Raw genomic sequence first — 15,722 nt, forward strand, 5'->3', positions numbered from 1 at the left:
GCTTTTTTTTTATTGGTTACAGAACCAGAAAATACAGAAAGAAATGTGACTAAATTCATTTAAAAATGTATTATGCAAAGCAGCATATTAAGGTAAAATATGCTGTCAGTTGTTAAACATGGGAATGAATATGTTATGGTATGGAAATTATTAATCTTAAATATCCTTTATTTTGAATTTGGGTCATTTTTTTTTTTGTTGTTAGGTGTTCACCTTTAGCAATTATTCCAACCGATACAAAAACATGACAGTCTAAACAAAACCTACACAAACAAAGTCACTCAAACCTGCTTGGCCTCTTCAGGGCGTCTCTGTTTTACATTTATTAATCACTGTGTGTGTTTGCTTTACGTCCTCAGTCCCGACACAACATGTCCGCTCCAGACTGGGTGACTCCCGACGTCATGGAGAAGCTCAGGTTTCTGACAGACTTTGGATTTCAGGTAGAAGTTGCACCAACATCTTGGCTTTTCTTTGAGATTTCTGATGATATTGAAGAAGGTTAACATGGTTATTAATGCTGAATGTCTGCAGCTCTTATTCGGGGTTTACAAACAGCAAGAGAAGAGTCGCCTGCAGGGAGGTATGGACGTTTTCAGATTTGTGGAGGATTTTTCCACAACCATATAAAAACATGTTTCCACTCTTGATGGAAAAATGAGAGCTGCTGTCTCTCTTCCAGGCCTCCTGCTGGGGGAGATTGTGAAGAACCTCACCAAGATGGCCGCCTCACACCCACAACAACAGTTAAAACTGATGATGCTCTCAGCGGTGAGATACTGATGATTCACAGCGATTTAGGTTTTTAACTCTGAAGTTAAAGCATTCAGCTTCTATACACTATAAATCTGGAACAAACTTCCATAAAACTGCAAAACAGTTGAAACACTGATTTCTGAAAAGACCCACCTGTTTAGAGTTGCTTTCAACCAATAATCACAGCAACAGTGACCAACATATTTGATGTTTTTGGTGATGGCTCTTAACAAAATGTCATGTTAGTTACCAGATTCCCAGTTGGTGACTGTTTGATGTTTTTATTTTTGTATTTTTACGATGTAAATCTCTTTGAACTGCCTGACATGAAATACAAATGAGCTTTATTGATTGAAGTTGTTTTTTCTGGTTGCTTCACAGCATGACACAACTGTAGTTGCTCTTCAGGCCAGCTTGAATGTGTTCAACGGAAAGCAGGCGCCTTACGCCTCCTGCCACATAATTGAACTGTACAGGGAAGACGATGGGTTGGTATTTTATTTTTGAGATTATATGTCATCAAATAGGAGATTATTTGCACTGATTTCCTGTGTCCATTTAGATCTGCGTCCGTGTCGATGTTTTACCGCAACGACACCGGCGTGGAGCCGTACCCAGTCCAGCTGCCAGGTTGTGCTCATGTCTGCCCCCTAGAGGACTTTGTGAGGATCACAAAACCGTTCATCTCAGACGACAGGGACAAGGAGTGTCAGGTGCCGTCAAAGGGGAGAGACAGACGTTGTGACAAACTTTGGCGTATTTACATTAAAGTTGAATTGATTACAGGGAATTTTTGAGAAGTTTTTTGTCATCTTGAACTTTATTTGAACTGTTCTGTGAAAGGTCACAGATGCAGAAACCAGACGTGGCATTGTAGGGTCTCCATCATTCTGTTAGAACAGAAAACATCTCATTTATCTTTCGCTCATTGGCTTCGTTACTCTACTGTTTTATTAGATTTTATTTATCTTTACTGTTTTATTTATTACAGTTAAACGATGCACAACTTTGAATCCTGCTACTCTTTTGCCAACAGCAGAGGATGGGGAACCACATTGTTGCTCTGACGTGCTGGACTAGACCTGCTCACCTAGACCTGACCTTTCTCTCTTACTAATCTTCATTGGTTTTGTTTGTGGATGGCTCCTGCTCTCGATCAAAATTTGGGAGGATATACCAAGTGGTATATGCTGTTTGTTCACTTAATGAGGTGCTGGAATCAAACTCCCTGGCAATCTTAAATGCAGCACAAGACCAGCCTCGATGGGAGTTGAACCCACCCACAAACCACATTTATTAACAACTAATTTGCTGGAAAATGACATGTTAAGTTATTGCAAAAGGTAAGTCTCTCTCTCTCTTTCTCTCATCAGAAAGTGGAGGCAGCACTGCCGACCCCAGCAGCAGGTCCTTTCCATAACTTCCAGCCTGGCCAGTGGGTGCTGATCAAAGACTTCCCGATGAAATATAAGCAGCTGGGGCCGTGCAAGATCCTGCTCGTCACCGACACGTCAGTGCTGGTCAGCATTGGCTTGGTCCCTGCCAGTCGCTGCATACTCTTCGAAGGAACACCTCCAGAGGGTTGTTGTTGCCTCCCCAACTATGAATCCAAGAAATAGCCATGGCAAATCGGACTTTAAGAGCATGAACCTCTTTTTACCAGCAACATTGAGTGGAACACAGTATAACCTGACACCTACTCCTGAGTAGCGGGACGTTTGAGAGAAGCTGCAAGGATAGAGCGGAAGACAGAAGTATTGATATATATTACCGGATGGGACATTACATGACTTATCGTGCGCCATTGCTGTCCATTGAGCCAGGAATATCAAGAAAATACCACAATCGCGCAAATAATCTGGAAAAAGGTGTAGCGGTTAATTCAACACTATGACAGCCATGGATAACAAGGTCCAAGGGTTTCACATTTAACAGGTGAGGAAAAAAAATTGAAAGAAATTATTGAGAAAGTGAGCCAGTTATGCTAACCTAACTGCTGCTAGCCTGTTATTGACCTCCTTAACATGGGCTGCGCAGTTCGGTGTGTTTTGGTTCCAGCGATTTTGAAGACAAAAATAATCAGAATTGGTTAAGCAAAATAAAAAAAAATAGATACTTTATAGTACAAACCACAGGGTGAAAATAAATGGTTTTATCATATTATTTTTCCATGATGACAGGTGAGGCTCTGCCTCACCTGCCTCCCCTGACCGCACGTCACTGATATATACTAACAGCTCTGGTTGTTTGCAATTTATGGCACTTAATGGATGTCGATTGATTCCATGTGTAAGAGGGCTGATGGAGAAATCCATTGACTGAGCAGTAACACATCAGATGACCACTTATCCTTTATTGAATGCTGCAGGTGATGAAACTTCCAGATGACAATGAAGAAGATGATTTTTTTGTTGCTTAGTTACATTCCGTTTATTATGTACAAGTCTAAACCCCAGTGGGAGGATTTGTTATGGATGTAATCATCAACTTATTTTACTATGTGTAATCTACATATATTGAATTAATCATTTTTGCCATTAATTCTGAAGTGTGTTCATTTATTTTAAGGATTAATTTTTCTTGAGTTTTTTTTTTTTATGTTTATTACAAGATTTTTATTTCTTATAATCACAGTTATGTATCTTCTAAAAGCACAAAGTTTTTATTAAGTTGATCCTTGACGGGAATCAAAAGTGGGGATATTGTCGTGACAAACTTTGGCTTATATACAGAAAAGCAGAACTGACTACAGTGGACTTTTGAGAAGTTATTTTTGTCTTAAACAAAGTTATTTGTTTTAAATGAACAACTCCAAGGTGTTAGAGTAGTGGGGTCTGTTAGCTTCCTAAAAAGCAACAACCATATCTATTCACCAGATTAAGGTTAATCCTGACTATTCCCCATCAGTATTGCCCTCTGTAACAGTATTATTGATTTAAGTTTTACTCCTGCTCGTTTTTTTCTTGTTGTTTTGCACAGGAGTTAATTTAGAAAAAACAGAATCAAAAAAGCTTACCCATCATCCGGACTTTTGCTTGTAGCAATACTGACATCTAGGGGCAAAAAAACAGAAAACACATTTTATTAAAAAAAAAAAAATCCACTCAATAATGAGAGCGATATTGGAGTTAGGGCCAATATGAATTTTAAAATTGTATCCTGTATTTTATGATTTATTGTGATAACGCTAACAATTAAAGTGATAATAAAAATATATCTATATATCTAAAACTTATTTTATTTTTATTTTTTTAGATAAATATATTGTCTTGAGGGCTGCACAGTGGCGCTGTTGCCTTGCAGCAAGAAGGTTCTGGGTTCGATTCCCGGCCCCGGTCTTTCTGCATGGAGTTTGCATGTTCTCCCTGTGCATGCATGGGTTTTCTCCGGGTACACTGGTTTCCTCCCACAGTCCAAAAACATGACTGTCAGATTAATTGGCCTCTCCAAATTGCCCCTAGGTGTGAGTGTGTGTATGCGTGGTTGTTTGTCTCTGTGTTGCCCTGTGACAGACTGGCGACCTGTCCGGGGTGACCCCGCCTCTCGCCCGGAACGATAGCTGGAGAGGCACCAGCAACCCTCCCGACCCCACTGAGGGACAAGGGTGTAAAGAAAATGAATGGATGAATATTGTCTTGACTGCATGTTATAGCATCACAAATACCGCTCTTAAAAAAATAAGTTTTAAATAGGCTTGCTCAGAGCACCAGCTACACAACACCCCCACACTTTTACTAATACTTAAAAATGTATTGATGCTTTCGTGGAGCCAATAGGTAAAACAAATAAATAGACCGTGAAATATTCTTGCTAGTTGCTGGGGTTTTCAGACACTTTTAATGTCTGATAATCGGGAGATTGAATAATATAAAATTTTATAAATGTTATATTAATAATAATTATTATTAAATTTCCAAATAATATTAAATTCGTAAATATAAAATTAAATAATATTTCTATTATATACTGAGAGATTTACCTCCAACATACTTGTCAAACTCTTAAAGTGGAAAGGAAAGCGGAAGACAAATAAGACACTTCCGGTTTGTTTCTTTTCAAAACGTAAGTGGTGATAAGCAAAGTATAATTATTTTTCATCGGGCAAGATCTTAAAATGTTTGTTGAAATCCTTCATGTAGCTGATAATTTGGCTAATTAAGCATTTTGTTAAACGATTTTTAATTACCATTTATTCACGTGACATGTTTTAGTTTTTACTGTCATTTCCGTTTTCTTCCGAAGTAGATGATAGTAACGGTTAGTTTACGTTTCTCTACGTCTGAGTAGGGAAGGAGAACCGTCAACCAACACTGCGCGGCGGTATCAGAGTCGAACCACCAGCGGAGGAAACATGGTGTCAACGTCGGCTCTCTTTCTCGTCTCTTTGGCCTCTGCATGTGGACAAGTTTTTGCTGAGAGACAGCTAATTTATGCTACAGTGGTGAGTGTTGGTAATGTTTGCTATGACGCTACGGAAACTGTTTATACCTGCACCGATATGGCTGAACACTACAGAATTGCCTTCCAAATGTGTTAAATATTGTTTTCATTTACGCGTATGTCAACGTGCTTGGTTAATTATGCAACTTTTTTTATGTTGTTAAATGTCTGATTTACTCTTATTAATTCGGCTCGAAAATAAACCATTGTAGATTATGTTGATTTTAATAATGTCATAGATTTTGGTTTATAGGTCTAGCTAACATCAAGCCTCTCTAAAGCTGCACTACATATTAAGACATCATGTGTTTTATTGACTTTTAAGTAGCGGTAGTGTTTATTTCAGGCTAACACATTTGGAACAATGTGAGATGCCTTTGAAGAGACCTAAAGTAATATGAACAGTCTGCTCAGCTAACACAATGTAATCAGGAAGACAGAAGTTATTGAACGGCTATTGGCTGGCATTATGTTTTTCTTCCCTTTGTTAAATGTAAAGTCACTTCCTGTTTTTTAATAGTCTGCCATCCTTCACTTCTGTTTTTAACATATTCACAAAAAATAATGTAGCATGTAAGGTAACTGAATACAGTTGTTAACTATTCAAATCAATTCTTATCGACTTTACCTTATTTTCCTAACAAAACAGACTGAAATTCCTTTGAGATTAGTCACATTTTACTGTGCAAAGATGCATCCTCATTGAGGATGTCAGAGTTGATGGGAAGATGAATACAGAATATGAATACATGCTATTTTTCCCCATAAATATATATATTTTACAGGTGTTGCTAATTTTGCTTATCAAGGTCAAAAGGCCATACACATTCTCAGAAACTGTCACCTAGTTTCAGAGGTTTCCAGTGAAACCTGAAGCAAACTAGATTAAGACTCTAAAAGGGGATAATCCAGCCTACAAATAGAGTTTGCACACTTGGTTTGTCTTTTTTTTTGGCTGTTATGGATGCATCGGTTTGGGGTGTCATCTCATGTGGGACGAACCGGCAAGCCGCACTTCCCTGTGGTGGTTTGAGAATTGAGTAGTGAAACCATGTTATTTGAAGTGTCAGCTCTGTTGTAGTGATACCAAGTCAAAGAAAATACTTTAACCTGATTTACTGGACTATTGAGCCTGCAAGGAGAGTGAGATATGATTACAAAACCCTTGGTTTGTAATGGAAATATTACTTTTTGGAGGGTTGTTTGGCTTGTGCAAACTGGTTTTAAAGAATATGGTTGTAAAGCTGTTGAATGATATACAAACTTTTGGCAGATACTTGGAAATTCCTGCAGTCAGCTGACTTTAGTAAAGACATTACTGACACAGATAAAAGTGGAACAAAGGTGTCAGCTGATGATTTTGATGACTCTGCATTTTCAGTTAGGACGTCTTTCACGTTAGCTCTTTGGTTTGGATCCACAAGTGTTTATTTTGGTTAATTTGAATCCGAACAGCGTAAAACTTTGAGCCATAATAATTAAAATCAGCAGAAATAACCTGTTTAGATATATCCCATGATGGATCTATGATACCTGTTATTTCTGTCTACATGTTGCCTGACCTATTTCCTCTCCTCCTTCCTCCAGTTGTTTCGACATGGTGACAGGTCACCGGTGAAAGCCTATCCTACTGACCCTCACCAAGAAAGTGCCTGGCCTCAGGGCTTTGGACAGCTATCACAGGTAAAGTAGCTTTAAGTTTTGCTCTCTCTGCAACCAGAGATGGATACCATATCCAAAATCTGTACTCAAGTAAGAGTAACACTACTTCAAAATATTTTTACAAAAGTAAAAAGCAGCCAATATTTGGTAAAAAGATAACTCATGTACTGAGTACCTGATCAAAACATCTATCATTTAATATTTAAAAATTACATCATCAAATGGACCATAATGTAAATTTGGTGGAACTTTGGGGTATTTTATGGATCAAAATGAAGATAATTCAAATGAATAACAAAAAAACAATATCCTGATCAAATTCTTTCAGTATAAAGTTTATGAAACTTTGAGGAAAAACTGCAGGTTATAACAAGCTTGTTCTTCATTCAGCAAAGTTACTCACTGTGGGTAGAGGATCAATTTTACTCAAGTAAAAGTGAAAATAGTAAAAATACTCCAAAAAGTATTTTCTTTTTTCGAATAGTTCCTCAAGTAAATGTGAGTAAATGTAACCAGTTACTGATTCTAGAACTATAGTTAAAATGAGTATATTGATTAGATTTCTGATGGTTCTAAATGTCTGGTTTGTGTTAAAAGGTCGGGATGAGGCAGCAGTATGAGCTGGGTCAGTATCTGCGGACGCGGTACAAAGACTTCCTCAATGAATCCTACATCCGCCACGAGGTGAGACGTGGAAACACCACCTTTATTCCAGCTCACTTGAGAATTAGCAAACAGCTGAACACGTTTTCTCATCTTCCCCCAGATTTTAGTTCGCAGTACAGACGTTGATCGCACCCTGATGAGTGCTGAAGCCAACCTTGCAGGTCTGAACAACTGGATCCTGTTTTTCTTTTTTCATGAAGTAATTCTTAACCTTTAGCGTGTCTCTCTTTTACGTAGGCCTCTACCCCCCTAAAGGTCAGCAGATATTTCAACCCAGTTTAAAGTGGCAGCCCATACCGGTCCACACGGTACCGCAAAACGAAGAAAAGGTTGGTGTTTGGGGTTCATCCGATGCTCCTGCTGAAACTGCAGATTCCTGATTTTGTGTTTTTATTTTTCTGTTCAGCTGCTCTCATTTCCTTTGAACGACTGTCCTCGCTACGAACAGCTGATGAATGAGACTGAAAACACAGCAGAATTTATCAATGTCACAACAAAATACCAGGTACATCATTTCTCCTCTTTACACTATTAAAAACAATGGATTAATTTCTGAGGAAAGTAATAATTTCTCCCTAATTCTTTAGGACTTCATAGAGATGGTAAAAAATAAAACAGGACTGAAGGCAGCGAATGTGTTATCAGCTTGGCTTGTGTACGACACACTATTCTGTGAGGTAAAAATTTCAAAAGACACACAAAAAACAAAATTTAAAACCAGAATTTAAAATTAAATCAATATTAAGCTTTTTTTTATTGGTTACAGAACCAGAAAATACAGAAAGAAATGTGACTAAATTCATTTAAAAATGTATTATGCAAAGCAGCATATTAAGGTAAAATATGCTGTCAGTTGTTAAACATGGGAATGAATATGTTATGGTATGGAAATTATTAATCTTAAATATCCTTTATTTTGAATTTGGGTCATTTTTTTTTTTGTTGTTAGGTGTTCACCTTTAGCAATTATTCCAACCGATACAAAAACATGACAGTCTAAACAAAACCTACACAAAGAAAGTCACTCAAACCTGCTTGGCCTCTTCAGGGCGTCTCTGTTTTACATTTATTAATCACTGTGTGTGTTTGCTTTACGTCCTCAGTCCCGACACAACATGTCCGCTCCAGACTGGGTGACTCCCGATGTCATGGAGAAGCTCAGGTTTCTGAAAGACTTTGGATTTCAGGTAGAAGTTGCAGCATCATCTCGGCTTTTCTTTGAGATTTCTGATGATATTGAAGAATGTTAACATGGTTATTAATGCTGAATGTCTGCAGATCCTATTCGGGGTTTACAAACAGCAAGAGAAGAGTCGCCTGCAGGGAGGTACGTACGTTTTCAGATTTGTGGAGGATTTTTCCACAAACATATAAAAACATGTTTCCACTCTTGATGGAAAAATGAGAGCTGCTGTCTCTCTTCCAGGCCTCCTGCTGGGGGAGATTGTGAAGAATCTCACCAAGATGGCCGCCCCACACCCACAACAACAGTTAAAACTGATGATGCTCTCAGCGGTGAGATACTGATGATCCACACCGATTTAGGTTTTTAACTCTGAAGTTAAAGCATTCAGCTTCTATACACTATAAATCTGGAACAAACTTCCGTAAAACTGCAAAACAGTTGAAACACTGATTTCTGAAAAGACCCACCTGTTTAGAGTTGCTTTCAACCAATAATCACAGCAACAGTGACCAACATATTTGATGTTTTTGATGATGGCTCTTAACAAAATGTCATGTTAGTTACGAGATTCCCAGTTGGTGACTGTTTGATGTTTTTATTTTTGTATTTTTACGATGTAAATCTCTTTGAACTGCCTGACATGAAATACGAATGAGCTTTATTGATTGAAGTTGTTTTTTCTGGTTGCTTCACAGCATGACACAACTGTAGTTGCTCTTCAGGCCAGCTTGAATGTGTTCAACGGGAAGCAGGCGCCTTACGCCTCCTGCCACATAATTGAACTGTACAGGGAAAACAATGGGTTGGTATTTTATTTTTGAGATTATATGTCATCAAATAGGAGATTATTTGCACTGATTTCCTGTGTCCATTTAGATCTGCGTCCGTGTCGATGTTTTACCGCAACGACACCAGCGTGGAGCCGTACCCAGTCCAGCTGCCAAGTTGTGCTCATGTCTGCCCCCTAGAGGACTTTGTGAGGATCACAAAGCCGTTCATCTCAGACGACAGGGACAAGGAGTGTCAGGTGCCGTCAAAGGGGAGAGACAGACGTGAGATTCCCGCTCGCCGCCGCCGTCAACACTGACGATGAGCTTCTGTTGGGTCCTGACTTCTTTTCTCTTCTTTCTTGTTTTCGTTTTAAAGAAGTGATCATCGGCCTGGCCTTGTCCGGCTGCCTGCTCCTCGCCCTCATCGCCGTCCTCCTCGGAGTCATTTGCCGACACAAGGAGTCCAATAGCAACAGGGGATACCATCATGTGACCAACCAGGAAGCCGGAGAGGAATCCTGACAGAGGCGCAAGCTACTGCGTCGGGGATCGACGAGCTTCACATCTTGGGACAGCAGCAGCGATGATGATGAAGAAGAACTTTAAATGACAATAATCTTGGCATTATCGGTACAGTTCACTGTGCCTTGCATCAAATTTGCACACTGCAAAAATACAAAAACATACCAAGTATTTTTGGTTGAGCTTTTATTGCAAATATCTTAGTACTCTTGAAATAAAACAAAGCTAACTTATAACCTTTCAGAAAAATATAAGAGCTTGTTTTAACTCAATAATTCATTAATATTGATTAAAAAGTTCTGGTTCCACTGGCAGATTTTACTCATAAAGCGGGAAAATATCTTGTTATAAGTGAATTTATCTGCCAATGGAAATAGAACTTTAACTAATTGTTGATTTAAAACAAACTCTTATATCTTGCAGAAAGACTATAAGTTAGTTCTGTCTTATTTCATGTATATTAAGATATTTGCACTAAAAACTGGACCAAAAATACTTGGTAAGATTCATTTTTTTGCAGTGGAATACTGTGAAAATGTTTTATTCTTGGTTGTGGGTTTTGGGCCTTGTTTGATTGGTAATGCTAAGGTCTGATGACCGAGATGCCTTAAATATTTTCTACTTGTATTTTATGGAACCATTTTTCATCGGGTCGTAGCTTTCAACACTCAGTATTTCAGCGAAGGGTTTGTGAAGTAATCTGTTTGATTTACAGTCTTATCACACACTGGGAAAATAAAATTTAGGGGCTTAAAAAGGCTGAATGATAAGAATGGAGAATAAAATGGTTCTTTTCAACTACATGTCATAAACATTCAGATTGTACCGTAACAACCGGAAAGCATTAATTAGCTTTTTGATCGCACACTGAATCACCAGGGTCCTTTACGTTAAACTTCCTGTGTCTAATTATCTGTCCTATATTGTTTGTTTTCATTCCAGTTTGATGTTAAATGTTTATTTTCTAATCAAAAATAAATTACTATTTTGATGCAAAGCGTCAACTTTCAACATTTAATGTCCTCCAAGTAGAAGATATTCTAGTAAAAGTACACGTTGAACTGTCTTTTTAAAGAATGTACTTAAGTACAAAAAGTTATTGTCACCCTTCCATCATGATTTTTCTCATCATGGACTTTGACTGGGCCAATCTTTTCATTGCTATGGTACTTTCTATGTCTTTCCATTTATCAAATAATTTGAGCTCTTAGTAAATTCTTCACTCCTTCTCATTTGTAGCAACATCAGACGTGTTTTCCAGCGAAAAGCTTGACGCAGGTAGGACAGCAACCCTGCCTGGTCATGCTCTTCCAGACTCGTGTCCAGTTTCGGTTACGATGATCCTCTTAATCTAATTAGTCCATAAAATCTGCCACATGACAGACTGTATACTGGTGGGAAGAGGTCGGCACCAGTCGAACTCTGCAGCAGAAACAATAACGACATTGTGCAACGGTTTGATTTGCAGTTTATGTTTGACATTTTATATTTACTACTATTGTCTAAACAGTGCAGTAGACCTTTATTAAAACATGGTAGTGCTTTTCTTGCATACATCATTAGTGATTTGGTTACATTCAGTATGGCCACGGATATAACCACCAATACCATAAAACAACTGATAGGGGAATTATCACTGCGGTTTCTTTGTAGCAGACAGGTTAAAAACACTTTCACACAAATAATACCAGATTTGCTAGAGAAACGGTGGCAAATTATGCGCACAGACGCAGAAACATGCATTTCGCACAGTTGTTAAAGAGCTGGACCCAAACGACGAGAACTTTGGCTCCTTCACTGGATTTTAAAGTCCGATAAACTCGGTGATAGAAGCATTGGAACCTCAAAGCGCAAACAGCAGCATAAGAAACACTTTCAGACCAGGCTTTAGGTTTGCTTGACATCAGCGAGTATTTCTTAGTAATTAACCACAGACGCAGTGATTTTGGTTCAAGAAGTGGGTCGTAAACAACACCACAAAAAAAAAAAAAAAAAAAAAAGAACAGGCTGTCAAAAAATTCAAAAAACTTGTGATGCGAAAACGACAAAAACATAGGAAATATGTGGTAAACATAAAGCTACAAAATATGTTAGAAAAAATCTGATGAAAATAAAAATGATGTATAAAAGCTGACTAAACATCAAAGACAAATATTGAAAACACACGCACACCACCTACAATAAAAATATCACAACACGCATATAAAACTGATTGGCATGGAAGCAGACAAAAGCATACGTCCTTTGACTAATTCTTGTGCAAAAATATTTTCTTTAAGGAATGCAACTATCTGATATGACAAAATGTGATGGCACATTGACATTTTCTTCCTCGGAGGATAAATAGAAGAGAGTACATACAATTACAGAAGAAAATATAAGATATGAGAAGAAAAACCTACATTCCAGGCTCAACAGCCTTTTTCTCTGAAGGTGATCTTCCACTAAGTGCAAATTTCTGCCTCACAGCTCACAAAAAGTCTGATCATATTAAAGATCCTTTTGGTCACGAACAAGTTTTAAAGATCCCTCCTTTCTTGTACTTCATATGCTTTCTGAAAACAGACAGCATTCGCCACCTTGAAATGATTCACATTCACCCCCAGTCTCATGCTTTTCCTGTGACTAAAGAATCCATGTTGTAATCAATCAAGAAAACTGAAAATGACTTTTTGTCAGTCAACAGAGGAAACCAGGCAATGAGAGCAAACACCAAATCACACCTGGTAGCTAGCTAGATATAAATCTTACAAAAATTTATGGAGTCTAAGGAGCACACACTGATAACAAATATGAGAGCTTATATAAGTCACATGGAACCATTAGCCATGTAGGGGCGATTGAGCCTCTGATGTGCTAGCAGTATTTTTATTTTTATTTTTTACAATTTTCAATTTATGTTGCAACAAAATTCTGTTCCAATTTGATAAACATGAATAAACTGGATTCAGTTAAAGTATTACCAATTGTTTTTATTTTAAATTTAGCTTAAAATAATTTTAATCTTCTGCTAAATGCTAGCAGTGCTAATATCCCGGATTCACCAATTACTGTCAAGCTAGCATTGGCTAATTCCTTATGAGATTTTTTTTAACACTGTCCTCCTTGTTGCAAAAATAATTCAGATCAAGTTGAAAACAGCAATGAATTGAATACAACAAAACTTTACATATATGTTTTTATTTTAAGTTTTTTACATTTTTTCCTTTTAGCAACAGAATATTAGCACTTGTTTTGCCCCAGAACTTAAGCCTAGTTTGTAAGAATAATAAATTGGCTTCAGTGATGCAACGTTATTATTTTTTTTTTGTGTGTGTCAATTTTATTTTTCTAGCATTTTTTTTCTCTTCTGGCTAATTTGCTAGCAAAGCTAGCATTCCCGACTACAGCAGTGAGTAGCAAACTAGCACTGGCAATTTTTTTCCATTTTTTTTCTTTGAGTTCAGTCCCATTTTTGATGAAAGTAACAACCTGACTTAAGTGACACAAAGTTTTTAATTTTTAGTTTAGAGTTTAGACTTTATGCTAGCAATGCTAACTCTCCATGCTTCAGTAAATTAGCATAAGCTATTTCCTAACAGCATTTTTTTTCTCTCTCTTTGTGTTTCAACAGAACTCAACCACAGTTTAATAAAAGTAAAAAAAATTGACTTCAATAATACAAGGTTATAATTTCTGTAATTGATTTTGAGGTTGTTGTTTTTTTTTTTTTTTGGCTTATTGCAACCACGGCTAACGGTTCCTACTTCAGCAGGCATTGGCAAATTAGCATGAGCTAATTCCTGTCATGCGAGTCTGAACACCCAGAACTCTGTGTTTAGACTTTGTAAAATGTTTGTAAAAGAGCCAATACCTCAAACAAGACTGACAAATTTTGTTTAACAGTGTTGCTATGGCCTGAACTGTTGACTGACAGTTTTAGGATGAGCAAATTAGCGGCTGACAATGTTTCCTTACCATTGAAATTTAAAAGTGGAATGATTATCTGGCCACAAATATTTCCAGTCTCTATTTTACCCTTACCAAAGCATTCAAAAGAAATGTTTTCAGTTTTCCTGCTTTCCACCTTTTGGTGGTGGTTAAATGCTACTCATCTGTGCTGAAGACCTCAAAAAAGCTGGTATTCTTGTAGTTCCAACTTTCTTGCTTTATTGTATCGCCACATTTTCACACAGTTGTTGAAGCCTGTTGTGTGGTCAGCACTTTTAATCGAAAAGTGCTGAGGTTGATGCAGCTGTACAAGCAAAATCGGGACAAAAAGATTAAATCACTTGTAATCTTCTTATCCAAAGTCTTCAATGGTTCCTATTTAATTTTGTGGGGTGCAGAAATACGTCTGCGATCCGCAGTAGTAATTCTGCGGCGTGGAATAATAGTTACTATGTTGATGATGTTGGTAGTTGTTGTTCTGTGGGGTTGAGTAGTAGTTGTGATGGTGATGATGGTGACTCTGAATGTTTCCTTGGGCAAACAGGAGTGGGGCCGTGGAAGGAGGTGGCTGCTGGGCGGAGGCCACCCCCGGTGCTAGACTCCCATTTCGTTGAATAGAGCCATACCAGCTGGACGTCACCATCTGAGGCGTAGTGGACAGAAGACTAAAGAATGGAAGGGACAAGAAGGTAATGATAAAAAAATTGGTAGAACTGGTTTAAAAAATATTTAACGTAGGGAAAATGTAGGTTTAGTGACAGCAAAAAGCCCAATATTCTCATTTCTTTCATTGTGTTTACACTTCATCTAACAGCATCAAGTTGCTTGGCCTCAGTGATAATTTGGGAGTAACCAATATTAGTAGATCTGATAGGATGAACATGCTAATCTCTTCAGTGATTTAAAATCTGAAACTTTTTGGGAGTGCAGAGATCCCATAATATTTTTTATTTCTTTAAAGTGAAACCAAACAGAAGTAAGCTTTGTCTATGGAGAACAGATGTGGGCCGAGAGTTGAGCCTTGGGGGACACCACAGGTGAAGAATGCAGTAAATTAAGATGAGCATCCCATTCAAGCTTTAAAGATCCAGTTCTTTTTATAGAACAAAAACTACTGAAGAGGAAAACATGTAAGGTTTATTCTTAAAAACATGAAACCTATCATTTAATAATCTTTTTTTCTTTTTGCATGCTGCATACTTTGGGTACTTGCCGTTCATTTCTGTGTACATGAAATACAGACAACTTTCTTTTGGTGCACATGAATCTTTTTCCAGATGTCTTCAGTCGTTTTGGTTTTGATGTTAATTATTTGGACATTGTGCTGGTGCTCACCTGGCCCGATCAGATCTGCTGTTGATGCTCCTTGACAGGTCGTCATCGCTGTCGTACCGTCGCGGGTTGTCAAAGAAATAAGCTCTAGAGCTGAAACTGTGGCTGTTGATCATGCCGCCTGGCGCCTGGAAGAAACAGAGTCCAGGAATTTATTCTAATTCTATAAGAAGACGAAGAAATCTGTAGCGTAATTTGACTTCTAGACGATGAGTTTACCAGGTTTTGGTGGGGCCTTTGGACTCTGAAGAAAACCACCACTAAGCTGGTGGGCAGCAGCTCCCAGAAGAACAAAATAATCCCAAAAACAATGTAGCCTTCACCGCTGATCTTCTGTATGTCTGCCTTTAAAGTACAAACACAAACATTTTGCAGTATGAATTATGAAACCTGATGTCACCAAGCAAACAGAGAATTAATCCACCACAAGTAAAGCCTGGTGGCCCGCCAGGCTTATC

At 37.9% G+C, this 15,722-nt stretch overlaps 3 protein-coding genes across 5 annotated transcripts in view; 2 read left to right on the top strand and 1 right to left on the bottom strand.

Moving 5' to 3' along the window:
• LOC106960621 (lysosomal acid phosphatase-like) overlaps positions 1-10,212 on the top strand; it is a 13,440-nt gene extending 3,228 nt beyond the window's left edge. Inside the window, exons 1-13 of one of the 2 annotated variants that reach the window (XM_015053803.1) lie at positions 4,822-5,197; positions 6,784-6,879; positions 7,456-7,542; positions 7,625-7,685; positions 7,762-7,853; positions 7,931-8,029; positions 8,112-8,201; positions 8,628-8,711; positions 8,803-8,851; positions 8,951-9,039; positions 9,406-9,512; positions 9,587-9,762; positions 9,857-10,212. In XM_015053803.1, coding sequence (XP_014909289.1) covers positions 5,108-5,197; positions 6,784-6,879; positions 7,456-7,542; positions 7,625-7,685; positions 7,762-7,853; positions 7,931-8,029; positions 8,112-8,201; positions 8,628-8,711; positions 8,803-8,851; positions 8,951-9,039; positions 9,406-9,512; positions 9,587-9,762; positions 9,857-10,002 — 1,266 coding nt within the window. In that variant the 5' untranslated portion in view covers positions 4,822-5,107 and the 3' untranslated portion in view covers positions 10,003-10,212. Of the gene's footprint in view, positions 1-4,821; positions 5,198-6,783; positions 6,880-7,455; positions 7,543-7,624; positions 7,686-7,761; positions 7,854-7,930; positions 8,030-8,111; positions 8,202-8,627; positions 8,712-8,802; positions 8,852-8,950; positions 9,040-9,405; positions 9,513-9,586; positions 9,763-9,856 lie in introns of those variants that run through there. The other variant, XM_015053804.1, reaches the window with a different exon arrangement.
• On the top strand, positions 32-3,849 carry LOC106960622 (lysosomal acid phosphatase-like). Of its 2 annotated transcripts, XM_015053806.1 has the most exons (7): positions 32-443; positions 535-583; positions 683-771; positions 1,138-1,244; positions 1,319-1,469; positions 2,130-2,445; positions 3,069-3,849. In XM_015053806.1, the coding sequence occupies exons 1-6, from the start codon at positions 372-374 to the stop codon at positions 2,373-2,375; spliced, it is 714 nt and encodes a 237-aa protein (XP_014909292.1). In that variant the 5' UTR covers positions 32-371; the 3' UTR covers positions 2,376-2,445; positions 3,069-3,849. The 2 variants fall into 2 exon arrangements, with proteins under 2 accessions (XP_014909292.1, XP_014909291.1); XM_015053805.1 differs by lacking the exon at positions 3,069-3,849 and having other exon boundaries at positions 1,319-1,481; positions 2,130-2,639.
• A 1,251-nt stretch (positions 10,213-11,463) lies between the features above and the next one.
• The window catches only part of gpr137c (G protein-coupled receptor 137c), a 14,471-nt gene continuing 10,212 nt past the window's right edge, over positions 11,464-15,722 (bottom strand). The window contains exons 6-8 of the mRNA XM_015053792.1: positions 15,484-15,609; positions 15,268-15,392; positions 11,464-14,597 (exon numbers count right to left, since the gene is read on the bottom strand). Of these exons, the coding sequence (XP_014909278.1) occupies positions 14,312-14,597; positions 15,268-15,392; positions 15,484-15,609 (537 nt within the window). The 3' untranslated portion in view covers positions 11,464-14,311. The remainder of the gene's footprint in view (positions 14,598-15,267; positions 15,393-15,483; positions 15,610-15,722) is intronic.

This window comes from Poecilia latipinna, unplaced genomic scaffold (genome assembly GCF_001443285.1).
Source record: "Poecilia latipinna isolate Pla-1442-1.1 unplaced genomic scaffold, P_latipinna-1.0 Scaffold1202, whole genome shotgun sequence".
NCBI lineage: Eukaryota > Metazoa > Chordata > Actinopteri > Cyprinodontiformes > Poeciliidae > Poecilia > Poecilia latipinna.

Coding starts and splice junctions, on each gene's coding strand:
- LOC106960622 (XM_015053805.1), top strand. CDS start 372: ATGTCCGCTCCAGACTGGGTGACTCCCGACGTCATGGAGAAGCTCAGG. Junction 444..534: donor TGACAGACTTTGGATTTCAG/GTAGAAGTTGCA, acceptor GAATGTCTGCAG/CTCTTATTCGGGGTTTACAA. Junction 1,482..2,129: donor AGTGTCAGGTGCCGTCAAAG/GGGAGAGACAGA, acceptor TTCTCTCATCAG/AAAGTGGAGGCAGCACTGCC.